The sequence below is a fragment of the Durotheca rogersii genome (assembly GCF_024521655.1).
Source record: "Durotheca rogersii strain YMJ 92031201 chromosome Unknown GGS23scaffold_11, whole genome shotgun sequence".
In the NCBI taxonomy this organism is placed as follows: domain Eukaryota; kingdom Fungi; phylum Ascomycota; class Sordariomycetes; order Xylariales; family Xylariaceae; genus Durotheca; species Durotheca rogersii.
The window spans coordinates 346,363-373,481 of NW_026251242.1; the positions used below are offsets into that span (position 1 = coordinate 346,363).

A 27,119-nucleotide genomic window follows, 5' to 3' on the forward strand; every position below is an offset into this window, starting at 1 on the left:
GTCGTCGCGAACTCCCCCAAAGCAGAAGGGCAGGGTTGGCTAGGCGAGCAGCATGTGCTTATGTCGGTGGACGGTCGTTGATTCGTGAATCATGCACGGTGCCATCTCCCTTGGGGGGGGGGCGCGCTGGGATAAGAAGAGAGGGATACGGAGCTGGTCGTTGGCCAGCGGTGATGGATTGTGGTGATGGTGGTGGTGGTGGATGTTTGGTGGATGTTCTGCAGGAGCAAGCAGGAAGCAGGAGCAGGTAGACACCAACCTGCGGCTGCATACCTAGGTACCTAGGTCCCTCTTTAGCCCTCCCCCCCCCAGCCTTACCCGGTTTCCACGCACACAATTTACGCGGCTCACGCGCGTAGGGGGTACTTCGTAGGTACCTGTGTACGCCCACGTCTGTCTGTGGAGGTTGCCGTACCTGACGACCTACCTAAGGTACCCGTTAATTCCCCCTACTTGCTACCAGCTGGTGCCAGGTGCTGCGATGCTACCTAGGAGGTAGGCACAGGTAGATAGGTTGCTAGAAATACCTCAGGTACCCAAGGTACCTAACATATTCAACGCAGACTACAAATAACCCCTCTAACACAACAACTCCCTTATATACCTAGGTATATCCATAAAGTGCAATTCCTAGCAAGTTGCCTACCTACCTAGGCGGGCACATCATCCATCCACCACCTGATACATGCACACATACACCGCAGCGCATACACGGTACACCTACAGCACTGCTGGTAGGCAGATGTGTATACCTTGGGTACCTGCTAGACAGTCAAGCAGAAGTTAGGTAGGCACGTGCGCATGACTAAGTCAAGAAGAAGTTGTTGGGTAGGCATGATGACCAGATTCCCTCCTGTGCGCCTCCTTTAGCTACGAGATGACGCCGCGACAACAGGGCGGTGGCTAACGCTACACTCTCGGAATCGACGTCGCCGTCGCTAGTCGGTACAGCTCCAGCCTATGCCCGGCGCCGCAGTATTCATACCGATCTCCCGCGCACACCATCGTCTGGCAATCCGCTTCCGGCGCCGGCTCGCTGAGGGGGTCTAACGTATCGCCGCAGTAGCACTCGCGGCCGTACTCTGCCGCCCAGTACGTGAAGCCGGCGCAGTGAGCCGCGCATTTTTCCAGCGTCATGGCATCATCAGCGTAGGACGACCCTGTCAATGCGCGGCCGCCCGGTATTTCGGTATAGCAACCCACTCGGACGTACGGCGGAATGGTCGGCTTAGGGGCCAGCGTGGCGGTCGGCGCCGGTTGGCTTGCCGTGGTGCTGTACAGCTCTAGTCTGTCACCTGCTCCGCAGTACTGTGTCGCATCTCCCCCGCAGACCATGTTGCAGTCGGCCAGGGGCGCGTCTTCGCTTGTCTGGTGGAGCGAATCTCCGCAATAGCCTGGGTATCGGGTTAGCGAAAATCATTTCTCAGTAGGTCCCGTCGTCCGTGGGGGACTTTACATTCTCGGCCGTACTCTGTGCCCCAGTATATGTACCCGGTGCAGTTATTCATACAGGCCTCCAGCGTCATGGAGTCGTATGCGAATGCGGCACCCCCGAGAGCTCGAACCCCTTGCACGGTGGATTCCGTTCTGCACCCCAAGAGCGTGTAGCCACCAAGAGTCTCTCTGTGATATAACGTCTCGGTTGGCCCGGTGGGTGAGGTGCTTGTGCTACTTATAGTGGCGGATGAGGTCGTGTCGACGGAAAGAGTTGAAGACGACGTGACGCCCACTGACGAAGTAGTCGACGACCCAGGGGGCGTCGATGCTTGCCCCGTCGTGCACAGGGACGACGGGGGATCTTGAAAACTCCGGCAGGTCCCTGCTAATTCGCTCGCAGCATTGAAGTCGTCGCTCAAGGCTGAAGAACCGCTCCCGCTAGTCACCCCGATCCTGGACGCGTACGCAAGCTCGCCCAGGCCAGCGTAAGTCGCCGTGTAGAAGGTGTACGAGCCCACGCAGGTTCCCTCGGTCATGAGAACGGTATCGTTATTGAGCCTGGGCACTGGGAGGTTTGGGTTTCCGGTTGGTGTTTTATACGAGATGAACATGCTCACAGGTAGTGATTTGCGGTCGTTGCGTACCTAGAAAGGGGGAAGGGTCAGCAGCTCCGTACATAAACAAGGGCACGAACGCCGACTTACAGCTGCCGTTACGGTCGATGTGCCTGAGAAAAGGCAACTCTGCGGTTTCTGGATCAAGATGGCGTCCTGTATAGGATAGGAATTGCCATTATTATCGAACGTCTGGTCCGCCCCGCTCGCCATATGCAGAGTCACTGCAAAAGATGAAATACCCGTCGACGTTGAGATAACAGCGTCAATAGGGAACCACTTCGACATGTTAGCTATCGGCTGGTAAATAGGACTCCTAATACCCCGTGTACTTACGACAAACTGGTCGTCGAAACCCTGCGTGGCACCCAGGAGAGAGGCCGAATACTTGCAGTTCGTGCTACCGCAATTGTTGCCTCCACTTCGATCCTTGTATTCCAGTGTGAGGCCAGAGACCGAATCCCCACCCAGGTTAGTAGTTCGTACGCGTATCAACCCAGTCAACTGCATCGTCGCGGCTCCAGAGTTCAACGTCAACTGCATATTAACGGGCTTGACAAAATAAGGCTCTATAGGGTCCGATAGGATTACGCCAGCAGGCACCGTATCGATCATCTTTTTGAGAACGACTGCGCACACGTTATTGAACTCGGTCGCATCGGCCATCGCCCTAACCGTCACGTTGGCATCGTAGTTAAAGACTTTGAAATCGGCGTTCCTCGTGGCCCTGACCGAGGGCCCAACCACCAAGGGATTGGTTGTGTTTCCGGCGATATATTCCGTAACGACCTTGTTGTCGAAGATCGCAACTGTCGAGTCCAGAGGCGCTTCGCCGTTCGCCGTCGACCCAACGGGGACAATCTCGGGGAATTCGTTCTCATGAACGCCACCAATAGAATGGCCGCAGGCGGTGACTTGAATCATCTCCGTCCTGCTGAATCCCATTCGCGTGAACTGCTGCTCGAAGGTAAAGGCAGTGTTTTGTGGTAGCGGGACTCCTATTGGGCCGGCTGCCACAGCGTCGACTCTCCCGCCCGTGATAGGTACCACGGGGCCACCGCAAGACCTGACAGCGTAGTATACGCCCAGGGCAAGTAGATCCGCCATGCTCGACCGACTCGTGTAGTATTCGGCCATGAACTTGAGGGTCGTGTTGAAGGCTGGGCCAAGATTATCCGAACTGGTCAACTCATACTGCAATGAGGCGTCTAATCCACCACGTCGTACACCACCCAAATTCGTGGTTGTTGCCATGTCGTGAAAGGCTGCGCGTAGCCATTCTGCAGCGTTGTGTCGACCGGGGCCGGATGCTTCGCTGGAACATGGAATAACAGTTCCACCAAATTGCCTAGCCCTATATCCTTCGACTTGGTACATAATCTCCTCGAGTTCGTCATTCGGGGATGGCCAAGTCGGGTCCGCCATCGCGAGGGTGCTCAACGACAGTATAACCCCCCATGACGAACGGCGCCAACGCATCGTACCAGACAGAGCCGTCCGGAATCAGATATTAAATATTAATAAATAAGTTGCCCAAAGTAATACACTACCAACGGTCTCTATAGACAGACGTTTGAACGGGGAAAAGACAGGAAGGAAAGAAGAAAAGAAAGAAAGAAGAATGGTTGAACTTGAGCTCCATATAGCAAAAGTGATAAGAGCCACCTCCTTTCAGGCCTACACCGTAGCCCCTTTGCCATGACACCTGCCATGGCTCGGGTCCCTGGCATGGAAATGAGTATCGCGATATGTGTTCCGTAAGACAGGATAGTGAGCCGCCCAAGACCGGCAGCTGCAGGGCCCCTGCAAGGGAAGAAAAAAAATACGAGAACTCGCAGCAATGCAATGCTACCTCAAGTAGTACCCGAAAGAGGATTGGCCGCTTCCCATCGGACAACGTTGAGAGAGCCTTAGGCGGCACACGTCCATTAATAGTTGAAGTAACCATGAGAGACCCGTAAGCCACAAAAGTGTATGGTATGTATGGATGTGCTCAGCTGCTGGCGTCGATCCCACGCACACCCCTACCGACCTTTCGAGATTCGCGCCCCCCCACCCTCATGCCAGCATGGCGCGGCCAATGATGCGGGTAGCATTCGTGATTATGCCTTCCAGACGCGGGCTTGGTGGCTCGTTAAGAAGTCGGCCACATCACATGCCCAGCCTGGCGTAGGGTTCGACGAGCCGAAGGCGAGTATCTCGAGGCATGTAGTGAGGTTGACGGCCCAGTCTCGATGCGCCTAATAGCTCCTGGCACCGGAGTAGCATCTCGACGTCGCTTTACCGGTGACGAGCTGTGATCTGCTCGGCGGCAGACAATTTCGCATGTATGTATGCAATCCAAAGCTGGGCTGGCCCGGTCGCGTACGACCGCATTGGCGACCTTGGCAGGCAGATGTGGAAGTGGTGAAAGACGACCCAAAAGAAAAGGGATACATCAATAGATCCTCAGGTTAGCAGTCTGCAGGACAGCTGACTTGTTAGCGTTCCAAGCCTCGGAACACCAGGCTCCATACTGGGAGTGATGGAGCAAATCCCATTTGGGGGGTAAGTCCACGCGATAGGCGAACGCATGCGTGCCTATGCACATACAAGGACGCGTGGAAGTGGCTGGCCGACGTGTTGTGAGGCCCGGGTGGTCGGGTCGCCAGGATAACAACGACTCGTCCCATTTCGCTGACGGTGACGGTAACGGTGTCTCCACGAATATATACCTACCTGCTTAGCATACCTACCTGCTTAGCAGCAATAGGTAAGAAGGCTCATGTTGAAGGAGTCGAGGCCCGGACCGACAAGACCGTTTACTGTTGCAATATTGGACGGTAGCAGGAGAACAGGATTGACGAGCCATGCGAATCCCGACAGGTTGACCGTTCACACCTACCTAATACTTAGGAAGGGGGCAAAGCGAGGATGGAGAGAGCGCCACCACGAAATTACCCCGGAGCGAGCCGCGATAACTTGAGTGCGCCCGAGATGACGAGACCTAGCAGTTACGAGCGACGCGGGGCAGCTGAAGCTGCAGGAGAGGACGGAAATATAGGTAAGCGGTGGGTGTTCTACGTGTAGCATGGAGGTGGAAGCGGACCAGAACTTGATAGGGACTCGGGAAGCGAGCTTCGGTCATGTTTCCTCTTCCTGGTCGTTATCTTCTAAGTTGCAGTGACCGAACCAGGTAACCTTAGGTACATTAGGCACCTGTGGCTTATTTTACCATGTAGGGCTCCCCGTAGCGTATGCGATAATACGCCTTGGCTAGGTACCTGCCCAGGCCATATAAATGCTGCTATCGATACTACGCGTCAGGTGAGGCGTCAGGTGAGGCGGATAGGTACAGAGATCAAAGATTCGCCAACCAGGGTAAGAAAACGCGAAGCATGATGCCGACTCTGGCCTATGGGAATAGGTATTACTTTTATACCTGTCCCTGCTTACCAGGTCCCTAGTTGATTACCTGCGTAGCCTGTGAGCTCCACACAGGACACGTTCCCCCTCATCGCTACAACAGCTTATAACGCAAGGTAGAGGCAGCCAGGCTTTGCCAACCAACATTCTCAAGGAGACGAGCCGAACGATGTCTAGGTAGTTGCTTTGTTGAGCAGAATAACAACAAGTTGGCTGGGACCGGGCACAACACCGGGGCAGAGCGGTGCCGATAATCATTATTTTGCCGCTTCGGAAAGACGAGAGCTCACAGTTGTTTTCAATCCGATGGAAGCCCTAGCTTTCATCTCGGAACTCAGATTCTTTTCGCATATAGGTACAACTCCCAATAGTATACCTCCGGTGCCCGAGGCTGTTAATCCTTGTCCATTCCTCACTTTCTCTGGGGATCATTGTCTGGGAACTTGATGCTAACATGCCCATTTTCTTGTAACGAGCGACTCGGTGTTCCCCAACATCAAAGTGGTGAAAATGAAATTGATAGAGGTCCTAAGCGTAGCTCCAGCCAACTGTGACTTTACAAGACCACTGCTTCTTAGCCAGATAGAAGTTATAGGACGACATGCCGGAGCGAAAAAGACAGAGTCGTGCCTATGTATATATTATGGGTTTCCTTCTCTCCAGGTGTCCCCGAGGCTTGCTTTTCCCTTAACTTCTCAGGCGACGTAATGCCTATAAAGGAAGCCTAGCAGGGAAGCTTTCTCATAGGTAACGATACCCCTTACAGTCACGTTATGTGATTTGCGCTATAGAGCCTCTTAGCACCAAGTGCTGCAACATATCCGAATTGGTGTAGTGGCCAACATTTGACGCTCTCATGTTCTGAGGACCGTCAAGCCCGGGGTTCGATTCCCCGATTCGGAGTTGTTTTTTGGAACCTTCCCCCATCCACCCCCGGCCCCCCTCTTTCCTATTCACTTTTTTTGTCTTCATTCTCCATGTCCATGGGCACATTATATTCCATAGGCGTGTTCTTTTTTCTAGCCATGGGCTGTACTTGTTATGGTATGGTGGTGGTACACATTACCCCTGTGTATGACGTACATAGGTACATTATATGTACCTAGGTGTACTCGAGGATTTGTGGAACGTCGACAGTAAAAGTGGAGTACTCTCCCGCGAAATGTTGCTGAGCCCTCGTCTAAACCCACAAGAAAATCAATTTAGAGGAGGGCGACCGATTTTTCGACTTTCTCCAACATCACCACACTGATCCCTTATCTCGAGACCGTCAACCACCAGTGTCCAGGTATGCTTGCGCAAATTAGCCTCCCTCTTCCCCTCGGAATTTATACGTGACTTTCTTTCTACTCGCAAAATCTTCTCGCGATCCACCAATTCGCTAACATCGACACCGCAGAATTACGATCTTCACGATGGCCTCGAGACCGACCGTCACCATCATCGGCAAGGATGGCTCCCCTTCGGGAGCCACCCACACAATTCCTGCCGTCTTCTCCTCACCGATCCGGCCTGACATTGTCCAACAAGTCCACACCGGAATAGCCAAGAACAAGCGGCAGCCGTATGCCGTGAGCGAGAAGGCCGGCCACCAGACTTCAGCCGAATCTTGGGGAACCGGTCAGTCATGGATACTCAGCGCTATGCCATGGGCACGCTCCAAGGTTTGATCGCTCGGGCAGTCGCTAATCGAGTCCATCCAGGTCGTGCTGTTGCCCGTATCCCCCGTGTATCTGGCGGTGGTACCCACCGCGCCGGTCAGGCCGCCTTCGGAAACATGTGCCGTTCTGGTCGCATGTTTGCCCCCACCAAGATCTGGCGAAAGTGGCACGTCAAGGTTAACCAGGGCCAGAAGTGAGCAGGAAACATTTGCTCTCGTTCCCAAGTACCGAGACTGACGAAAACCAGGCGATTCGCAACTGCTTCTGCTCTCGCCGCCTCCGCCGTCCCCCCGCTATTGCTCGCCCGCGGCCACAGGATCTCCACCGTTCCCGAGGTCCCTCTCGTTGTCGACTCGGCCGCTTTTGAAGGAGGCGCTGCTTCTAAGACTGCCGGTGCCCTTGCCATCTTGAACGCTGTCGGTGCCGGCGCTGATGTCGAGAAGGCCAAGAGGTCTAAGAAGCTACGTGCCGGAAAGGGTAAACTGAGGGGCCGCCGCCACCGCCAGCGACGCGGCCCCCTAGTCATCTACGACCCTGAGGTTGACGGCAAGGACCTCGTCACCGGAATCCGCAACCTGCCAGGCGTCGAGACCAGCTCTGTTTACGCCCTCAACCTCCTCCAGCTCGCCCCGGGTGGTCACCTTGGACGGTTCATCGTCTGGACCTCGGCGGCTTTCAAGGCTCTTGATACCATCTACGGCACCACCACCAAGCCTTCTTCCCTCAAGAAGGACTTCCTCCTACCTTCCAACGTGGTTTCCCAGGCTGACCTAGGCCGTTTAATCAACAGCTCCGAAATCCAGAGTGTCCTAAATTCTCCCAAGGGCGGTGCTCTGACCAAGCGTGCTGGTGTGCAGAAGAACCCTCTCCGCAACAAGCAGGTTCTGCTGCGCTTCAACCCTTACCACGCCACCTTTGTCAAGGAGAAGCTCGGAGAGCAGAAGGCGCAGGATGCCAAACCCCCAAAGACTCCTCAGAGCTTCTCGGAGGTGTTAGGCGAGAATTAGACTAGCTTGGTGAGCAGCATAGTCTAAAAGGTGGAAAACGGTGCATTAGTTGCTTTAGTAACGGCGGCGTAATGGCTCATAGGGACACGTGAATCAATGGACTTTTTTGATCAGGTCTGATCACCGCGGCTCCCCGCAACCCTTGTCCGAATTCCAACCAATCCGTGCTGTACTGTGTGTCTGCTTCCCGCGGAAGACCGAACTGCCTGACTTGATTGTATTCCAGCATTAGGTCTCGCTGTGCGCTGAGGGCACTCGGAGTTATCATCTGTTTCATTCCTGACCGTGCAGGCTAGTACTGGGCCAATATTAAAGAAACGATGGTTGGCAAGCGCTAGTGTAGGGGATGAAACCAGATGCTACCTATATATGCAATAGGTATATGTAATGTCGACGCAATTACCGCCCCTTCGTTAGATCGTGTAGAAAAGTCTGTAGCATGGATATCTTTCTTGAAATATCGTGACCGCCGTCTCTCTCCTTCCCCCTATCCCCCCCCCCCCCCCCCTTCTCTTTTCTATCCCCAGAATTCCTTCTATGGACTCGATAAAAAGAATATGCTACAGTATCGCTTGCCCAACCCCTCCCACGGCCCCGTCTATTTATATCGATATTTCTCTCTTAACACCCCCTCCACGTCCCCAAGTTTCCCATTCCCGCCGCCCCGGTCACGTCGGCGTGGTGCAGGCCCTTGGCCTCTTCGAGGATGGCCTCGAGGTCGTGCACGCTCTTGATGCGCCAGAAGCGCTGGACGCCGTCGCCGAAGCGGCGCGAGCACGCGCCGACGTTCTCCTCGGACTCGGCGGCGAAGCAGAGCCGGAAGTAGGCCCAGCCGCGGCGGGCGCGGATCTCGGGCGTCGCGCTGAACATGAGCCCCGGGCTGACGAGGACGAGGAAGGGCCGCCGCGTGAGGAAGATCATGAGCGCCGTGGCCAGCGTCGTGCCGTCGACGGCGCCGCCCTTCGAGCCCGCCGCCTGCCACAGCGGGTGCGTCTCGAAGCGCAGCCGCACCCAGACGAACATGCCGCCGCGCGGCCACCGGAAGTCGTACAGCCGCGTCTTCGTGATGACGCCCCAGTCGGCGTCGGCCTTGCGCAGCGGCGTCGACTGCTTCAGCTGGTACGCGCCCTCCTCGAGCGCGCGGCACATCCGCACCATGCGCCGCTCGTACTGGCCCCGCAGCCCGGCGAGCCACCGCACCCATCCGTCCATCTGCCAGCCGCTGAACGTGGACCGCGACCCGAACGGCAGCAAGGCAAACGTGCGGGCGGCCGCCTCCGGCTGCGGGCCCATGATCGTCTGCGCGATGACGACCTGCGCGAACCCCGAGGGCTGCTGCGTCGACGCCTCGCTGACGCGCAGGACGCGCTCGATGACGTCGGGCGCGCCCGTCAGCCACCCCATGCGGCACCCGGGGGCGACGGTCTTGGAGAAGGTGTCGAGTCTCACCACGCGCCCGTCGACGTCGATGTTGAGGAACGACGGCACGAGCGAGTCGAGGTAGGCGTATCCCGACTTCTTCTCGAGGGTGTTCGCCGGCTTCGGCTCCGGAACGGGCAGGTTGCGGGCCTTGGCCTCCTCGACTTCGGCCGACGGGAACTGGAGGTACCAGTACGGGTCGTCCTCGACGATGACGACGTCGTATTTGCTGCAGATCGCGTATATCTCCCTCCTCCTCTCGAGCGACAGGACGCCGCCCGTCGGGTTGTGTCCCATCCTACGATGATACCATTAGTTGATAAGCCCGCATCTCAAGGGAGGAGATGGTGGTACGAGGGCGCGCGTGCTTCGGCCCGAAAGTCACAGGCACCCTCTCTCTCCGCCCCGAGGGGGGTACGCGAACCCCTAAAAAAAGGAAGGGTCGTGAGTACAACTTACGTGACGGTATACAGCAAGTGCGGGCGCTTCCCCTTACTGTCGTCCCAGTTCGCGAGCACGTCCTCGAGGCTGCCGGGGCCGTGCGGGGCCATGCCCTCGGCGTCCATCTCGACGGGGACGACCTGGACGCCGCGGGGCTGGGCCTGGGCGAGCACGTTGGTGTACATGAAGACCTCGGACAGCAGGCCGGGGCGGTCGCGGGGGTCGTGCTTCCCCTCGACCCAGACGTTGGTGAAGACCTCGAGGACCTTGGCCATGCCGTCGGTCGCGCCGACGGAGAAAACGACCTCGGGGCCTCCCTGGTAGGGCACATTCGGGTGCAGGCAGTCGCGCGCGAACTGGCGGATGAAGGAGAGCAGGGGCGGGTACCCGTCCGCCTGGCCGTACTGCAGCGCCGTGGCGAGGTCGATCTTCTTGCGCGGGTCCGAGGTCGGGTCGTCGTGGGGCACGACGACGTGCGACGCCGCCGCGCTCGACCGGGAAGGGGGCGCGCCGTCGGTCTTGTCGTGCTCGCTCCGGTAGTTCGGCGACGGCGTCCACCGGTCCGGCTTCGCGGTCTGGGCCTCGAGGGTGTCGAAGGGGAATAGTTGCGGGTTGGGAAGACCTAGAAGGGACAAGCGTGCGAGAAAAAGGTCAGCCTTTTTTTTTTTTTGCCAGACTTCGTTTCTTTTTTTGTTCTTCTTCTCTCTTCTGGGGTTACGCGAACTCCGACTCCGATTCCGCCTCCGTGTTACTAGTAGATAAGAGGACGGGGGAGGGAGAGAAGGGAATTCGTACCACCGGCGAGCTGGCCTATGTTCGGGATCTGGAAGAACTTGTAGAACTCCTTCATCTTGCTCGGGACGCGGGCCTTGGTCACGTCGGAGAAGTGGTGGGACATGTCCTTGGGAGCTGGTTTCGCCGGGTCGGCGGCACTGTTGGTACCGGACATCTCCATCACGACGGCTGAAAGGTTGCGGTAAATCGGTGTGCACTCCGGCGTATCGTGGACGGGCAGAATCGATAAGTACCTAAGGTAGGCAGGGAGACAGGCAGGCGGGTGGGTATCGACTTCTCGTTATCCTTGCTCCTCTCCCTCGTCCTCGCTTTATCTCGGTCGGGCTCCCGGGGTTTACGGGTAGGCGAGTGGACGCATGTATAGGCCAAGACGGATGGGCGTACGACACGGCAGGTAGATGGGCAGTATAGTGGGTAGCTAGGGATACGAATATGGATATAGGAAGAGAGAGTAGCACGAGCTTTGGGAGACGTAATCTGGGGGGACCAGGTAGTAGGTATAAAGGGACGGGTGGCAGCAGAACAGGGCCAGGCAGGCCAGGGAGACGAGGCCGAAGAGCGGACGGACGGACAGACGGGTGGAGACTGCACGTAGCATAGAGAGGGTGTGTGTGTGTGTGTGTGTGTGTGTGTGTGTGCTCTCATATGCATACGATAGGTAGGTGCGCGATCCATGCGAACCCATACAAGTGGCCCATACCAGTTGTGTGCCCTTGACGTACATGTATATAAGGGCGTAGTAAGGGTGTAAGTGAACGAGCGTGGGGCAGACAGACAGACAGACAGACAGATGTAAGTGTGGTGTATGTCGGTACACGTAGATAAGCGGCCTCTAATTAGGAACCAGCCCTGCCCACGATCCTGTTATCACCCGCTCCCTTTCGCCAGGCTGGGTCTACCTGTTATCTCTAGTCCAGTCGACGGCCAGGGGAACACTGTCGTTGTCCAATATGCCCACGACGCCATGCGAGGGATACGCCACGAACCTACCTATCTATGTGCCCTCTTTAGGCGCCCAACCTATACCACCTACGCATGCAGCATGCGTAGACGGGATAGGAACACCTAGGTAGGTCTGGACAGGCTCAGATTCGGAAAAGACCATGGTGGTTGGCGTGAATGAGAAGATAGGCAAGATGGGACATTGTTGACGTGCCAAGGTGTTTCGGCTGCTGACAAATCCGGCCACGGTACAGACCTTAGGTTAGGTACACTTTCGACCTTTTCAGGGGTTCGGGGTGCTGGCCGGCCCCTCTTTAGGTAAGTGTCCGAGCCGATGCGCGACGGTACTGGTCAAGCCAAGATAGGCGCAACCGCACCCTCGTCTTTCGCAAAGAACCCGCTCGGCTAGGTCGAGTGCGCAACTCCGATACCCGACCGAACCCGGGGCCTGGTGTGTATCGCCCTCTTGCATATTAACCCCCATATGTCTGAAGTTGGAGGTGCCTATCTAGATATGTCATAATCCATTCATTCTGTTTCATAAGGCTACGACAGCTAAGATGGCCACCAAACGTCGTTGTTGAAATTCTTCGGCTATCCGGCCCCTCTGTAAGAATACATGGCATTTCAGGCTCTATTGCCTGCCTTCGCACGAGGGCTCAAGTAACAATAGTGCCTCCCCGCTCTGCTACGACAATGCGAGGTATATACCTCAGGCACCTACCTAACCCGAGGCGCGCCGTCGCCACCTGGGTACCTAAGTGCCTACCTCCTACGCCCGCCAACTGCACTGCCGTTATCCCACCCAGGTATCGAAACGCGGGGCTGCATGCAGGTACTCTCTCCCCCACTTGCCCAGGTGGGCTAGGTACCTGAGGGCCATACTCGTCACCTCCTAAACCTCAGCCACACCAGGCTTTATCTCACTCCCCGTGAGGCATCAAAACTCGACCGAGAGAAAAAAAAAACATCACAGCAGCTCAACCCATTTCTAACCCAAGAACGCGCCCTCACGCCCCGGCCATCGTCCAACGGCCGGTCTAGGATCTCTTGTGCTTTAAATGCAGAGTGCGTTTTCTCACTCCGTGCCAACCCCGTTATCGTCCAATCCCTCGCTCCGTACCCCTCCTTAGGTAACCACCTCAGCTCTCATCCCGGCGCCGATCCATACACGACATCATCACCGGCCTGCTCCCACCCACGCATGAAAGACTCACTCGACGCCAGCTGTAATCTGGTGACTGAGCCGACAGGCAGGCTCGGACTCCCTCTCTCTTGAAAATTCCGGCACCCAACACCTTTCTATATGAGAGATTGATTAATTCCGCACCCAACCCACATACGCCTCCGCCAAGAGACGCCCGGGGCGAAGACGCAGAAATGGAGAAGATCACGGATAAGATCGCCGCTCTGCCGGCCGACTCGACGTACTTCTCGCTCGAGTTCTTCCCGCCCAAGACCGCAATGGGCTTCTCGAACCTGCGTTACCGTCTCGACCGCATGGCGCGCGCTTTGCGGCCCCTATTCGTGAACGTGACCTGGGGTGCAGGAGGTTCGACGGCCACCAAGTCGCTCGAGCTGGCCGAGATCTGCCAGAGAGAGCTCAATTTAACCACCTGTCTCCATCTGACCTGCACAAACATGAGCCGCAAGTTGATTGATGGGGCGTTGGAGGATGCGAAGGCCCTGGGCGTGCGGAACATCCTAGCCTTAAGAGGCGACCCCCCCCGAGCTGCCGAGTATCAAGACCCGAACAAGAGCCCGGATGATGCCATTGATGAGACCTTCACACGGGCCATCGACCTCGTGCGGTACATAAGGAAAACGCACGGCGACTATTTCTGTATCGGCGCAGCCGCCTATCCCGAGGGCCACACCGACGAGAGCCACCCCCTAGGGCAGAGTCTCGAGCAAGATCTCCCCTCCTTGGTCGATAAGACGTTAGCGGGGGTCGATTTCCTCATGACGCAGCTGTTCTTCGATTCCGACGCCTACGACAAGTTTGAGCGAACCCTGAGAGAACACCCCAGCGGCGCCTTCAAGACCATTCCCATCATCCCCGGGCTGATGCCTATCCAGGGCTACCAGATGATCAAGAGGACGACGAAGCTGAGTCACGCCAAGGTGCCCGACGCCATCATGTCGCGGCTGGAGGCAGTCAAGATGGACGACGAGAAGGTCAAGAGCCTCGGCGTGGAAATCCTATGTGAGATAGTCGAGAGGGTTAAAGAGATCACGAGCAGAACGCCCGGGCCCAGGGGGTTCCACTTCTACACCCTGAATCTCGAAAAAGCGGTATCGTTCATCGTCCAGAAGACGAATCTGATACCCCCTAGTACGCCCGTAGAGGAAGAAGCGGTCGTTGATGAGATCACTACGAAGATACCCACACTCCAGGTCAACGGCTTGTCTGACCACGACCGCCTGTCCCGGCCTCGGGAAAATAGCTCTCGGCGGGCCTCCAATGTGGGTTCCGAGCCGCGCAATCGCGTCATCGTCTCCGGGCGTTCGATATCGCACCCCGAGTACGAGGCAACCTCGGCCGAGGCGAGCATCCCCGCCGAGCCCATCAACAGCCGCGCCAACACCCTCGCCATCTCCGAGGGCGAAGGCGTCCTCGGCCGCGAGGCCACCTGGGACGACTTCCCCAACGGCCGCTGGGGTGACGCTCGCTCACCGGCCTACGGCGAGATCGACGGTTACGGCCCCAGCCTCCACGTTTCTCACGCGCAAGCCATCAGTCTCTGGGGCTACCCGACGCAGAGGGACCACATCAGCGACCTGTTCGTCCGCCACCTGCAGGGTGACCTCGCCGCCATCCCCTGGAGCGAGGAGGAGTTCAACGAGGAGACGCGCACCATCTCTTCGGAGCTTTTGCGCATCAACCGGAAAGGCTGGTGGACCGTCGCGTCGCAGCCCGCCGTCAACGGCCTGCGCTCCAACGACCCGACCTTCGGCTGGGGCCCACAGAACGGCTTCGTCTTCCAGAAGGCTTTCGTCGAGTTCTTCATCCCCGAGAGCGAGTGGCGTATCCTGCTCGAGCGCCTCCAGTCGGCCGATGTCCAAAACACCGTCTGCTTCTACGCCGCCAACGCCTCCGGCGACTTCGTCTCCTCGGACGAGACGGGCGGCCTGGCCGGCGAGGCGGTCCGAGAGCCGAGCACCAACGCCGTCACCTGGGGCGTCTTCCCCGGCAAGGAGATCATCACGCCTACCATCATCGAGGAAGTCAGCTTCCGGGCCTGGAGCGAGGAGGCCTTCGGCATATTTGGCGAGTGGGCTCGGGTCTATAACAAGGGATCCGAGAGCGAGAAGCTGCTCGACGAGGCCCGTGCCGACTCGTGGCTCGTTAACATCATACACCATGACTACGTGGACCCGGATGCGCTGTGGAAACTTCTCCTAAATTAAAACGTAGCGAAGACGTTGGCGAACGCAGTAAACCAAAATAAAAATCTGTACACGCGTACACAGCTTAGCGGGTGCGGACTGGGGGTACGTGACTTTGTAGGCGAAGCAAGAAGGACCGGTAATGAGATGACAGCATGGTATTTCAAGGGCACAAGCTTGCAACCGAACCCTCTAAGCTATCTAAATAACCAGGTTGGGTCAACCGTAAGCTGTGCTTGTTGAGATCCACCTATCTCGGCCACCTACCCGAATATGCTGCGTATCTTGTACGCACGGGGTAGCCGCCAAGAAAGACCCTCACAAAACGAACACGCACGAGATACAAAGCCGCGAGAGCCGAAGTAAAAGTCATCAACAAAACAACTGGACAAGCCCACTAGAACTACTATGTGTTGTCCGTCTCTGAGAATCGAACGCAGACCCCACGACTCTCGATAGCCCTCGCAGTCCCGTGCCAATCCTAAACGGAGGGTTTTTTTTTTTCTTCTTCCACTTCTCTTTCCCTCGATTTTATCAAACCTCAAACTGTCGCAAACGCGATCTCCTAGATGAATTGTACTCGTGTAGTGAGGAAAGAGGCGAGTGAGTCGCAAGTACCACTCCCCTTTCTCTGCCGAACCTCCCTCCCTCCTTCGGGCCAATGTCATTACGCCTGAGTAGATGCGGCATATTCCACGTCTTTCGCGTTTTGGGTGGAGATGAATGCACAATCGTCGTCATCTAGCGTGTCATATGGGTGTATTATCCGTCTTTTCACACCTTGTCCTCAGATTTGCGAACCGTGACAAATGAAAAGGGGGGGGGAAGAGGAAAGAGGGAAACGTTGTTGTACATCGATGCGAGATGAGACCGAGAAAGATGGACAACGGCGGTATTAGGTGGTGTCGATTTTCCATAACGCCTGTCGCGTGAGGCCACCTCGGAGAATAGCAGAAAGAAACAACATATCGTGATGGGAATCGCAATGCAAGACGAGAATGAAAACACAGCAACCCCCAACGCCATCGAGTCCCTCCTTGACCTGTAAGTAGGAAACCTCCCGGCCAGGGCCGGGCTCATCTCATGAATTACCCGCCATCGTCCTTGTCCAGAGGAATGGAGAGGGGAGGATCTCAAATCTCTCCATCGACGAGGGCCTCATCCATAGTGTCGTCCTCGCTGTAACCGATGAAGGGGTCCGGAACGGTCGAGTCCCCAGGGAACGGGTTCGTATACTCGCCAAACACCGGCGAGTTTTGGGAGCGCTGGGGGGACTTTGGGTTCACACTTCCCACCGCCTGCTGGTTAGAGAAGCCGTGAGTCACAGGAAGCTTGTGCTCCTCATGGTCGTCGTCGTCATCGTCGATGACGTAGACATTGGGGCGCTTGGTCGGGGCCGGGGTCGGACCCGACTTCTTGCTTCCGCCGTTGCCGCGGTTGGCGCTCGCGAATAGCGAGCGCGCGAGAACAGTGCCGCCGGCAGCGGTGGTGCTGGTGCTCTTGGAGGTAACGGGGGTGTGCGGGCTAGGCGACTCGGCGGCGCTCGTGCTCAGCGTGCGGGCGCGCTTCGTAGCGCGCAGCTGCGTCGGCGTCTGCTCCTGCTCTTGGCCGTCGTCCTCGTCCTCGTCCTCGAGGCTCGTCTGCACGAGGTCCTTATTGTCGTAGTCGGAGTCGTCGCCGACCTCGCTCCCCGACGAGGTAGCGGCCATCATCTGCTTGCGCTTGCTGCTGGCGATGGCAGAGGCAGCGGCCGCGCGGGCGCTGGGAGTGGAGGCGGCGGACGAGCTCGGACCGCCACCCCGGCCCCTCTTGCCGGTGCGAGATCCGGGCGTGGTCGCGACTCGACCAGTACGGGCGGGCGTTCCACCGGCTCCAGGCACCTTAAGCTTGGCCGGGTCCTCGCCGTTCGCCACGGCCGCCTTCTGCGCGCTGCCCAGCGCCTTGATCTCGCGGAACTGCCACTCGATGCCGCCAGGGGTGGATTCGCCAAAGAGACGCTGGATCTCTGCTCATCAGGTTAGTCCCTCTGGGCTCCTTCATTTCGAATTCAAGAACTCGAGTCATTTGATTTCTTTCCTTTTAACAGAGAAAAGGGGAAGGGGGCGGGATATAGCGGAATAAAGGGAGTGGGATGGGTGACGCGAAGGCAGGGAAAGGAGAAGGTACAGGAAGGAGTATCGATTCACCTGTTGTGTCGACAGGCAACTGGCCCGGGTCCTTGCCCTCCTTCCGGCAGGCGAGCTGCATCTTCGCCAGCTGCTTGATGGGACGTAGACGGTGGTCCACTGCGGACGAGGTGGTGCCTCCGCCCATCAGGGCCGCGAGCTCTGATGCCGCATCAGATACGTGTCTCTCTCGGAAAGGAAGTACGGTGCCAGAAAAGAGGATACATATACCCATCCATTAGGAATGAGGGAACGGGAGCGATGGGAAAAGGGAAAGGGTGTTTGATAGGTAGGTAGATAGAAGATATATGTACGGAAAGTATGGGCTGAGCCAGCTCCTCTCCATTACGCCGCCGCTGCCCCTTGGGATAACACACGCCTATGCTATCCTAGCCGCGGGCAGCAAGCACTGCCGGGCAGCGAGAGCATGCTGGACCCGCCACGACGACTGCCGTTGAAGGGGAATCAATGGGGGTCGGCGGAACAGCACAGGAAGGGGAAGCCCGATAGGGGTAGAAGACAGCCAGGTATATCGCCGAATCGTGCCTTACAAAGCAGTCTTAGGAAGGAAACTTACCCTTGAAGTCGAGTTTGACCTTGCCCATGGTGGAAGCTACCACGGCAGCAAGGAGGCGGGTGCTAGCCTCATAGGTCTTGAAATTTGTCTTGTTGGTGGGTGTCGGCATTGTGTCGGCGGTCGGGAGAGATGTGTATCCTAGAAGTCGGGGACAGGTCAGCCTACAGAGCAAGACGGAATGCAGCGAGCGAAGGCCCCGCGGCAGGAATCAAGGGGAGGGTGGTGAAGTTTAAAAGGTGAGGATGATGACCTGGGAATGTGCAAGTGTGCGTGAGTGGAAATAGCAGCCAGACCTCGATGAACTCGAACGGTGGAAAGCAGGTAGAATAGAATAGAAGGGAGAGCAGGGTGTGCTTTCGGTTGGGAGAGGGATGAGTTCTCAACTCGGCCGTTGATTGGGGAAAAGGGAGCAGCTTTGGAAATGAGAGATGTCTGAGAGAAAGAGAGAGAGCGATGGTACTTACGGAGTGGGACCGTGGGAAGTCTGTGTGGTCTGATATCAGACCTGGAATTATGATAGAAGAGTGAAGCGTCTGGGCCAGCCCGAGGACAGACAGCTCCTCGCAGTATGGCTTTGCTATCGGGTTGAGTAGGCAGGCCGTGAGGGTGTGATGGTGTGACAATGTCAAAATGCAGGTGGGTAAGGGAGGACGAAAAAGACGGCGATTTTGATGGGAAGTGGGAGAGGCCAAGGTGAGTCTGACGAACGTAAATAATGAGGGGTATCAAATGTCAACGCGCGTCAAGGTCGCGACGACATATGAGAGCCGTATAAACAAACGTCGCAGCGGAAGCTGCGTGGCAACGAGATGCTGTTACCTGTTGTTGTGGTGGTTGCTGTTGCTGTTGCTGTTGCTGCCGTTGCGACCTGTTCAAGGGGCGTGTTCTGAGGCCAGCTCTTGTAGCGCAAGTGTGACGGCGACTAGACGGGGACTTGGCAAGTTGCCCTGTATAGGAGGATTTGCGCAACTAGCCCACTCCCTGTGAGAGACTAGGTATTTCATATAGGAGCCTATCCCGAGTCTCAGCAGTCCCAGTCCGCAGCACGTAGATGAGCCGTCGGGGAAGTAAACAGTGCTGCTACTAACCAGTTAGCTTTAACTGATAGCTTGGTGTCTTTTGTATGGCTTATGGCTTACAGCTTCTTTACTATCTACCGATGCGTTTTCTTATCGATGCCGAGTTTGAAGGGTTTCGAAGTCCCGTAGACAAGAATTGAGAATTGCGCCGGCGTGTTGGCCACGTCGAGGCCAGAACATGGACGGGGCTAAAGTCAACTTACGTCAAGCGGCAGTATCTCAATTCGAGCCGTGAATAGCCTCGAAACTCACGAGGGGCGTTTTGTTCAGCTGGGCTCGACTATGCTCGAGTCTCGGTGCTTCTCCAGTGTGAGTTGGTGGGACAAGAGCGTGGACGAAAGCAAACTGAGAGTGGAGGTTACTACGGCAACGAGTTTCTAGCTTGAACCGGGTAGAGCTGGGGCCAGGGAATGTCTCGAGTTCAACGAGAGGAGCTCAAGGCAACTTAGCGAGCGCATCGAGATGGGCGAATTCGCAAGGAGAGAAAACTGTGTGAAAGCAGAGACGGGTTGCGGTCGGAGCAAGTAGGAGAAGAGTTGAGAGGCCCCTATATGCATACGATGTAGGTATTACATTAGGAGGTACCTCGTACGGGTAGTATGTAATATTGTGCTGTACCTTTGGCGCCTAGGAGATAGAGAGGTTATGTAGGTACCTTAGATAGGTAGGTACCTATTACCTAGGTGTATGCACGTTAGGTAGTTACGCGGTAACCTTCCATCCGGGCCTCGCCTCGCGGTATTTACCACAATATTTACAGTTCACAGCTATACTTTCTGGAGAGAGAGGCTTTCCCGTGTCCCTCTTCTATCGGGCCTTATCCTGCATCCTGATCTCGTCGATGATGGCGAGCTACCAGCGTTAGAATGCGAATACGTAAGGTACCGGCTAACACTACTTCACGATACTGAAATTCGGTACATGTTTCTCGGACTGCCCGGGATTCGTTACCCTATCGGGAAACATTTCGCGACATGGCTTGGGCTTGGAGGGGTCCGCCCATTTACCTGTATTTGTTATAGGTATCTAGGTACCTAGGCGCGTCTACGTGTAGTGACGGGTGTTAGGTGTCCAGTACCCAGGTACCTATATAGGTACCTATCTCCATATCCTACATACGCCTACGGAGAAATATACTCGGCCAAAGATGGGTGCATTCTGCTTCACCTTCTGAGGTGCCTCTAGCCTAGCAGGAAGTAGTAGCAGACACCCACCCATATGCGTACACGCCTCAGATCTAGAGGCCTTTTTAGGAGTTCATCGTGACGGCATGTCGGCCTTACGTAGGTAGTTCTTAGTGGCCGTCTAAGCTGCAATGTGCCCTTGAATACGTATGTTACGGTGCGAGAAAAGGCGACGAAGAGATGCAACCGTTCGTCGTTCAGAATGTCTTCTCCCCCAGCGGCGTTCTCCTCCCAGACGTCGGCGTCTGCCACCCGTGATGGGGCGCGGAACTCGCCTTCGCATCGGAATGCGACCATCCCTGGCGCGCTCTCGTCGCAGTTTGCTGACTGCCATACATGAAATACTGGACGCCAAGGAGAGAGTCGCACACTGCTTGGAAGATGCCGCAGAGCTTGAAGGCCCACGGTATCGCCGTGGTTGCCGTAAAGAACCAAAACATCTTCATCGCATCACCGACTATCCAGCTAGCTAACACGGAGAAGCGAAATCCTGTGCAAGATCGCGAGCGTGCATTGGTTAAGAGCTGCGGAAGCGGCAATGTCGCCTCGATGGAGAGACCAATGGTTCCTAGCAAAGCGGAATATCTAGGATAAATCGATTCGAATGGCGCGAGGACCAGCTCGAGTGCGGTTAATCCGACGAACAAGGACAGCAGGAAGTGCCAGTAGCTAGAGCCGCCCGAATTAGGAGGAGCGTTGGCGAAGGCGAGAGTAGGAGGGGGGCGGGTGCCGATGACGCGGGCGAGGCGACTTACGGCTTTGGTGACCGCCACTGCCAGAAATTGTACGGTCGCTGAAACTGCGAGTGCCCGTCATGGGCTCCCGCGAAGGGGAGCGCAGCCTCGCCTCCTTTCGAGGACGGCGGCGGTCGATGGTCGAGGGCAATCTTGAGGAGGATCACTTGGATAACTATATTGCAGAAAGATTGAATCAACAATGCTACGTCAAATCTCGCGCCGGGATAGTAGAAGACCCTAATGCCTTTGTGAGTACGGCCGACGGCCAGCGGGATATCCAGGGGAATAAGGAGCAGGCGAACCTGAATATCGACGCAACCAGCATAATCAACGGTGTATCGAGGGAGAAGCCAGCGCTTGACCTCGCCCGGTGCATAGATATCGCTTGATCGGTGTACGACAGGATCGGCGAAAAAATGAGGAATGCCGGCGCCGCATAGGCGGCTACGGTTGCGAAGAAAGGCATCGTAGGCGGGATCTCGAGAGCGAAGATGTTGCCGGACGGGCCGGAAGAAAGGGGAGGATGGAGGGAAGAAGGCGTACGAGGGGTGGAGAGTGGTGATAGACTTCCAACCGATCAAAGCACAATGGTCAGCCCAAGTGGTCGCAGCCAAAACGTCGATACACATGCAAAGGCCGTCGAAAGCATTGTAGGAGCAGCAGGCCGGCAGCAAGCAATTGGTGTAGTCGGGAAACGTCTCTACGGCGAGGCCCTCAGCGAGAAGCATTTGTTATTTTCTACCTCTAGGTACATTAGCTAGTAAGAGGCAGTGTCTTAGAGGCAGGTACCTCTATATATAGGATTAGGTAGGTAGGTACGGTAAGAGATAGCAGATCCATTCCACTACCTCATATAGACCGCGACGAAGAGTGGGCTACAGGTACAATCTAGTACCTAAATATGCGCCTACATCACACCTCTTCATAAGTTCATGCAAGGTAGCATTTGATGTCTGAGGAACCCAATATCTCAGCAGGATGCCTCACTCACTTATGTACCTTCCAGTAAACCGGCATCGAGCAAACTCGATGAAGCTTATCGATCCCCTGCTGGAGCCCCCTCCTCTTATCGGATAAGGTTACAGCTCCCAAGACAAGTAAGTCCTTATCGCTTTATCGCACCCGCCTCCCTAGGGGGTATGTATGTAGAAACTGAGGCTTAGAGGTAGGTGCCTAAGGTGTTACCCCTGGTATTGCCCCTCCAAAGAGGAGCAGAGTTAAAAAAAAAAAAAAAGCTGGTCTATGACTTACCTAACCGTCTACCCCACATACCTCACGAACTTCAACCCTCTCCTTTCCGGGAGCAAGATCAAAGATCAATGCTCGTCGTTTAGTCATTTCTTGACTCCGAGTCCTGGAGGCCACCCCCCTTCAATCCCATGTTCTACCGGGCCATCTCCGTCGCCATCTGACAAGATGGAATCCCTAGTTCTCACCGGCGAGTCCTGCTTCACAGCCTCTGAGGCCAAGAAGCTCAAGGACCGCATCAACCAAACAACGTCCACCAAGGTCGCCAATATCCTGGGTTCGTGGATCTACTATGCCCACATCGGCGGCGAAAAGGCCGCTGCTTATGCCAAACTCCAGCAATTGCTCCCCTTGCCCTCGGCCACCGCTTCTCCGCCGCTCACCCACATCGGATACACCTTGACCTACTATGTCGTCCCGAGAAATATCTCTCCGTGGAGCTCCAAAGCCACCAAGGTCTGTGAGGTATGTGGCCTCGAGGAGCTGGTCCGCCGAGTAGAGCGAGGCCGGTCTGTCACCATCGTTTTTGAACAGCCCGTCAGCAACGAGGAGATCGCCTTCAAAGATTTGCTGCACGACCGGATGACGGAAATCATCTCCTCCGAGCCGCCAAGCCCCGGCTCCATGTTTGTAGAGCGAGAGCCCCAGCCCCTAGAAGCCGTCAACATCCTTTCCGCAAACCAGGATCCTCTCGAGACGCTCAAGGCCTATAACGCGACACGCGGCCTTGCTCTAGACTTGTCTGAGATGGAATACCTAGTCCGCGAGTTTACACGACTTGGACGGCCGCCCAATGACATCGAGCTCTTCATGTTTGCCCAGGTGAACTCAGAGCATTGTCGCCACAAGTAAGCCAGTGACTTGAGATGGATCTCTCCCTCGGGGGAATAGCTCGACTAAAACAAGTACGGCAGGCAGTTCAATGCTAGCTGGTCTATCGATGGCATTGCTATGGATCTGAGCCTGTTTGACATGATCCGAAACACGCACAAGAGGACGCCGGACTACACCGTCTCGGCCTACAGTGACAATGCTGCAGTTATGCAGGGGGAGATGGGAGCGTATTGGGCCCCCGACTACGCGACGGGATCCTGGCGGCTCAACAGAGAAATCGTACATGTGCTAGCCAAGGTAGAAACGCACAACCACCCCACAGCAATTTCTCGTGAGTGGGCATTCCCGCCATCTTACCCCCTCCACCATTCTCCATGCCGTACAGACGGTGCTGATCTTGTTCAATTCTCGATAGCTTTTCCCGGAGCTGCTACAGGATCAGGCGGCGAGATCCGTAAGCCGCTCCCCGACTCAACTTCGCTAGGTTATAGCTGCTACTTCATCCCAGCTTAGCCCTCGTCAACAACCGGTCTGGAATCGCGGCCGAGTATTTCCCGCGGGACCACGTCGAGCTACCGCTAACTTCCGAATTGTCTAGGTGACGAAGCCGCTGTAGGGAGAGGTTCAACCACGAAGGCTGGTCTCTGCGGCTTCTGGGTCTCGGATCTCCTCATCCCGGGCCACCAGGCCTGGGAGATAGACATCGGTCGCCCGGCACACTACGCCAGCAGCCTCGATATCATGCTCGAGGGACCTATCGGATCCGCTCGTTTCAACAACGAATTTGGCCGCCCCTCCCTAGCCGGGTGTTTCCGCACCCTTTTGACGGACGGCTCCAGTAAGGCTGATTCAAGCTCGACGAAGGCGACGGACTGGAGGGGTTATCACAAGCCGATCATGATCGCCGGCGGGATAGGCACAGTCCGTCCAGGGCACGCAATCAAGAATCAGGCCGACGTGCACGAAGGGGCGCACGTCGTTGTACTCGGCGGCCCTGCGATGCTGATCGGCCTCGGCGGTGGTGCTGCATCTAGCAATGCTTCCGTAGAAGGAACGGCCCATCTCGATTTCAACAGCGTACAGAGGGGAAACCCAGAAATGCAACGCCGAGCTCAGATGGTCATCAACGCGTGTGTCAGTCTAGGTGACTTGAACCCCATCGTGAGTTCCCATCGTGCTTCGCAACTATCCGGCCCCCGATGCCTAGGTCACATTCTCCCAACTCGCCTCGTACTCCGATATCCTACCGCTAACGATGCTCGCCTAGGCTATGATACACGACGTCGGCGCTGGCGGATTATCCAACGCCCTCCCGGAGCTAGTCAAGGATGCCGGGTTTGGGGGCAAGTTCGAGCTTCGGCAGGTTGAAAGTGCGGATAGTAGCATGAGCCCCCTTCAGATCTGTAAGTGGTTTTGCAAGATGTTCCAGCGTAGCTCATTCACGTCTTCGCTCGCCAGCCATATTTGCCCCTTAGCCCTCCTGTGGCCTTAAAAATAGCGACGCCGCTAACAGTTCCACTTTTCAGGGTGCAACGAGGCCCAGGAGCGATATGTTTTGTTGATCAATGTAGAAAGCATGAATCGCTTCGTGAACATATGTCGTGAGTCCTGGCCATCCCGAGATCTTCATCGCCCGGCATTAACCCATGAACCAGAACGTGAACGATGTGGCTTTTCGGACGTCGGCACCGTAGTTTCGGAAAACGACAGTGGTGTCCCCATGCTAGCTTTGACTGATAGGGACGCGGAGGAGGCGTGGGCTTCCCGGCCAATTGACCTTCCAATGTCAACCCTATTTCCCCCGGGCCGACGATTGCAGCGCATTGTAAATTCGCACAAGCCAACTCTGCCGAAGTTCGACCCAATTTCCTGCCTCAAGGCTGCGTTCGGGGAGCACCTATCGGATGCTGAGGTTATAAGGAACGCCCTACAAAGGGTTTTCTGGATGCCAGCTGTGGGATCTAAATCTTTCCTCATCACAATTGGAGACCGGACTGTTGGCGGTCTCACGGGGCGAGACCAAATGGTAGGACCGTGGCAAGTCCCTGTGGCAGATGTGGCAGTAACTGCCGCGTCGTTCAATATAGGGGTGAAAACAAGGCATGGTGAAGCAATGGCGATGGGTGAAAAGCCGACTCTAGCCTTGATATCTCCCGCGGCGTCTGCGCGTATGGCAGTCGCTGAGAGCTTGATGAACCTGGGCGCCGCCGACCTCATGGGCGATCTGCGGAGGGTGAAGTTGTCTGCCAATTGGATGGCAGCCGTGAACCACCCCGGAGAGGGGGCCGCCCTTTACGAAGCCGTAAGGGCGATCGGACTGGAGATGTGTCCACGGTATGTATTGATGTCTAATTCTCCCATTGCTTCTGCCCTCTCGGAAAAGGTGTCTGTTCAGGCGTACTCTTTACGGTTTCCATGAAGAAACCTTCCCCTTCGGCGCATGTTCGCATTGTATACCTTTTCAAGCAAATAGGGGCTCTTATATAACATGCTAACATTTGGACAGATTGGGTATCAGTATACCGGTAGGCAAGGACTCGACCTCCATGAAGGCGTCTTGGCGGGACCACGAGGCCGACGAAACCAGGAGCGTAACCGCACCTGTGTCAGTCGTCATCTCGGCGTTCACGGTGGTCGATGATATCAGGAAAACCTGGACCCCCCAGCTTCAGCCAGTCGAAGAAGTTGGGGAGACAGTCCTTATGTTCGTCGACTTGGCGAATGGTAACAAAGCAATGGGAGGCTCTGCTCTTGCCCAATCATTTGGCTACGTAGGCCGTGAGGCGCCGGACGTACGAGACGTTGACTTGATCACGGATTACTTTGACGCCTTGTCCCAGTTGCATCAGAGCGGTGTAGTCCTCGCATACCATGACAGGTCTGACGGAGGGCTCATTACTACAGTTGCCGAGATGATGTTCGCAGGCAGGTGTGGCGTCGATCTCATGATGGATGGCATTGCCAGTTCCGGTTCGATCATCGATATGGTGAACGCGCTATTTAATGAGGAACTCGGTGCCGTATTCCAGGTACGAAAGTCGGACGAGACGAATTTTAAGAGGTGCTTCGCAACTTGTGGACCGCCTCCCGGCTTGATCAGAAAATTTGGCAGCGTCCAGCCCAAGTCTAAGCAAACACTGACGATTCGCTATGGCACAACCCCCCTAACCAGCCTCGACAGAAGGGAGATACACCAGTGGTGGGCAAAGACCTCGTTCGAGATGCAGAAACTGAGGGATAACCCTTCGTGTGCCGAGTCGGAATATTCAGTCATTCTCGACCAAAGTGACCCAGGCCTCTCTTACAGGCTCACTTTCGACCCCTCCGACACGATCCTCCCTCTCACGGCTTCGATAACTGGATTCTTTGGCAAGCATCCCCGAGTGGCCATCCTCAGGGAGCAGGGCGTTAATGGGCACGCCGAGATGGCATTCGCGTTTAAAGCGGCGGGATTTGACCCGATTGATGTCATGATGACGGACATCATTTCAGGTCGCTCGTTGGCTGACTTCGTGGGCATAGCTGCCTGTGGCGGCTTCTCGTACGGTGATGTCCTCGGTGCCGGGCAGGGCTGGGCCAAGTCTATCATGATGCACGAAAACACCCGAAAGGAGTTTTCGGAGTTCTTCAGGAGGCCAGATACGTTTACGCTCGGAGTGTGCAACGGTTGTCAAATGCTCTCGCGGCTGAAAGATCTCATACCCGGCGCCCAGAACTGGCCGACATTTGTCGAGAACACCAGCCAGCAATTCGAAGCGCGATTTAGCATGGTCAAGATTGAAGACAACAAGGCTAGGCCCTCGGTCTTCCTCCACGGAATGCATGGATCGGCACTTCCAATTGTGGTTTCCCACGGGGAGGGCAGAGCGTCGTTTTCCTCGCCAAATTCACAGCATGCCCTTGAGGGGGACGGGTTGATCCCAATTCGATATGTAGATAACTATCTTACCGTGACGGAGAAATACCCATTCAACCCGAACGGAAGCCCCGGCGGTATCGCCGCCGTGACCAACGAGGATGGTCGCGTTCTAGCTATGATGCCTCATCCCGAGCGGACGGTACTAGCAGATACCGCTTCATACGCGCCGCCCGCCCTCCTCGAGCAATGGGGAGAATTTGGCCCGTGGGCCAGAATGTTTAGGAGCGCCCGAAGATGGGTCGGATAGCCAATTACAGCCAAAACA

General features: G+C 56.1%; 7 protein-coding genes and 1 non-coding gene across 8 annotated transcripts; 4 read left to right on the forward strand and 4 right to left on the reverse strand.

Moving 5' to 3' along the window:
* Nucleotides 1-321: 321 nt before the first annotated feature.
* GGS23DRAFT_569343 (heme peroxidase) lies at nt 322-4,100 on the reverse strand. Its single transcript, XM_051516447.1, has 4 exons — nt 2,388-4,100; nt 2,142-2,330; nt 1,457-2,081; nt 322-1,394 (listed from the first exon to the last, which is right to left on the reverse strand). Exons 1-4 carry the CDS (start codon nt 3,528-3,530, stop codon nt 910-912), a joined length of 2,442 nt encoding a protein of 813 aa, XP_051371478.1. The 5' UTR covers nt 3,531-4,100; the 3' UTR covers nt 322-909.
* A 2,176-nt stretch (nt 4,101-6,276) lies between these two features.
* On the forward strand, nt 6,277-6,359 carry GGS23DRAFT_t51. Its single transcript has one exon. It is a non-coding gene; the product is annotated as a tRNA-Glu (tRNA).
* A 362-nt stretch (nt 6,360-6,721) lies between these two features.
* On the forward strand, nt 6,722-8,599 carry GGS23DRAFT_569349 (60S ribosomal protein L4-like protein). The gene is made up of 3 exons (XM_051516448.1): nt 6,722-7,076; nt 7,160-7,310; nt 7,365-8,599. Exons 1-3 carry the CDS (start codon nt 6,872-6,874, stop codon nt 8,122-8,124), a joined length of 1,116 nt encoding a protein of 371 aa, XP_051371479.1. The 5' UTR covers nt 6,722-6,871; the 3' UTR covers nt 8,125-8,599.
* A 56-nt stretch (nt 8,600-8,655) lies between these two features.
* Nucleotides 8,656-11,408, reverse strand: GGS23DRAFT_569351 (aromatic amino acid aminotransferase). Its single transcript, XM_051516449.1, has 3 exons — nt 10,780-11,408; nt 10,003-10,606; nt 8,656-9,841 (listed from the first exon to the last, which is right to left on the reverse strand). Exons 1-3 carry the CDS (start codon nt 10,937-10,939, stop codon nt 8,746-8,748), a joined length of 1,860 nt encoding a protein of 619 aa, XP_051371480.1. The 5' UTR covers nt 10,940-11,408; the 3' UTR covers nt 8,656-8,745.
* A 1,362-nt stretch (nt 11,409-12,770) lies between these two features.
* On the forward strand, nt 12,771-15,253 carry GGS23DRAFT_66095 (MTHFR-domain-containing protein). The gene is made up of 2 exons (XM_051521178.1): nt 12,771-12,789; nt 12,949-15,253. Exon 2 carries the CDS (start codon nt 13,102-13,104, stop codon nt 15,130-15,132), a length of 2,031 nt encoding a protein of 676 aa, XP_051371481.1. The 5' UTR covers nt 12,771-12,789; nt 12,949-13,101; the 3' UTR covers nt 15,133-15,253.
* Nucleotides 15,254-16,011: 758 nt separating this feature from the next.
* Nucleotides 16,012-18,435, reverse strand: GGS23DRAFT_66059 (uncharacterized protein). The gene is made up of 4 exons (XM_051521177.1): nt 18,318-18,435; nt 17,854-17,991; nt 17,298-17,438; nt 16,012-17,116 (listed from the first exon to the last, which is right to left on the reverse strand). The coding sequence occupies exons 2-4, from the start codon at nt 17,960-17,962 to the stop codon at nt 16,245-16,247; spliced, it is 1,122 nt and encodes a 373-aa protein (XP_051371482.1). The 5' UTR covers nt 17,963-17,991; nt 18,318-18,435; the 3' UTR covers nt 16,012-16,244.
* A 1,472-nt stretch (nt 18,436-19,907) lies between these two features.
* GGS23DRAFT_569359 (uncharacterized protein) lies at nt 19,908-21,599 on the reverse strand. The gene is made up of 3 exons (XM_051516450.1): nt 21,156-21,599; nt 20,872-21,090; nt 19,908-20,785 (listed from the first exon to the last, which is right to left on the reverse strand). The coding sequence occupies exons 1-3, from the start codon at nt 21,317-21,319 to the stop codon at nt 20,314-20,316; spliced, it is 855 nt and encodes a 284-aa protein (XP_051371483.1). The 5' UTR covers nt 21,320-21,599; the 3' UTR covers nt 19,908-20,313.
* Nucleotides 21,600-22,269: 670 nt separating this feature from the next.
* Nucleotides 22,270-27,101, forward strand: GGS23DRAFT_605335 (phosphoribosylformylglycinamidin; the record flags this gene model as incomplete). The annotated part of the gene is made up of 8 exons (XM_051519744.1): nt 22,270-22,949; nt 23,016-23,266; nt 23,351-23,389; nt 23,534-24,096; nt 24,203-24,338; nt 24,462-24,536; nt 24,591-25,269; nt 25,442-27,101. 8 exons carry the CDS (start codon nt 22,270-22,272, stop codon nt 27,099-27,101), a joined length of 4,083 nt encoding a protein of 1,360 aa, XP_051371484.1.
* Nucleotides 27,102-27,119: the final 18 nt, after the last annotated feature.

Coding starts and splice junctions, on each gene's coding strand:
- GGS23DRAFT_569343 (XM_051516447.1), bottom strand. CDS start 3,530: ATGCGTTGGCGCCGTTCGTCATGGGGGGTTATACTGTCGTTGAGCACC. Junction 2,082..2,141: donor CATCGACCGTAACGGCAGCT/GTAAGTCGGCGT, acceptor CCCCCTTTCTAG/GTACGCAACGACCGCAAATC. Junction 1,395..1,456: donor CACAGAGTACGGCCGAGAAT/GTAAAGTCCCCC, acceptor CCCGATACCCAG/GCTATTGCGGAGATTCGCTC.
- GGS23DRAFT_569349 (XM_051516448.1), top strand. CDS start 6,872: ATGGCCTCGAGACCGACCGTCACCATCATCGGCAAGGATGGCTCCCCT. Junction 7,077..7,159: donor AGCCGAATCTTGGGGAACCG/GTCAGTCATGGA, acceptor GAGTCCATCCAG/GTCGTGCTGTTGCCCGTATC. Junction 7,311..7,364: donor AAGGTTAACCAGGGCCAGAA/GTGAGCAGGAAA, acceptor GACGAAAACCAG/GCGATTCGCAACTGCTTCTG.
- GGS23DRAFT_569351 (XM_051516449.1), bottom strand. CDS start 10,939: ATGGAGATGTCCGGTACCAACAGTGCCGCCGACCCGGCGAAACCAGCT. Junction 10,607..10,779: donor CATAGGCCAGCTCGCCGGTG/GTACGAATTCCC, acceptor TGTCCCTTCTAG/GTCTTCCCAACCCGCAACTA. Junction 9,842..10,002: donor CACTTGCTGTATACCGTCAC/GTAAGTTGTACT, acceptor GTATCATCGTAG/GATGGGACACAACCCGACGG.
- GGS23DRAFT_66095 (XM_051521178.1), top strand. CDS start 13,102: ATGGAGAAGATCACGGATAAGATCGCCGCTCTGCCGGCCGACTCGACG.
- GGS23DRAFT_66059 (XM_051521177.1), bottom strand. CDS start 17,962: ATGCCGACACCCACCAACAAGACAAATTTCAAGACCTATGAGGCTAGC. Junction 17,439..17,853: donor GGTCAAACTCGACTTCAAGG/GTAAGTTTCCTT, acceptor ATGCGGCATCAG/AGCTCGCGGCCCTGATGGGC. Junction 17,117..17,297: donor GTTGCCTGTCGACACAACAG/GTGAATCGATAC, acceptor CCTGATGAGCAG/AGATCCAGCGTCTCTTTGGC.
- GGS23DRAFT_569359 (XM_051516450.1), bottom strand. CDS start 21,319: ATGCCTTTCTTCGCAACCGTAGCCGCCTATGCGGCGCCGGCATTCCTC. Junction 21,091..21,155: donor CTGGTTGCGTCGATATTCAG/GTTCGCCTGCTC, acceptor CAAAGGCATTAG/GGTCTTCTACTATCCCGGCG. Junction 20,786..20,871: donor CAGTGGCGGTCACCAAAGCC/GTAAGTCGCCTC, acceptor GGGCGGCTCTAG/CTACTGGCACTTCCTGCTGT.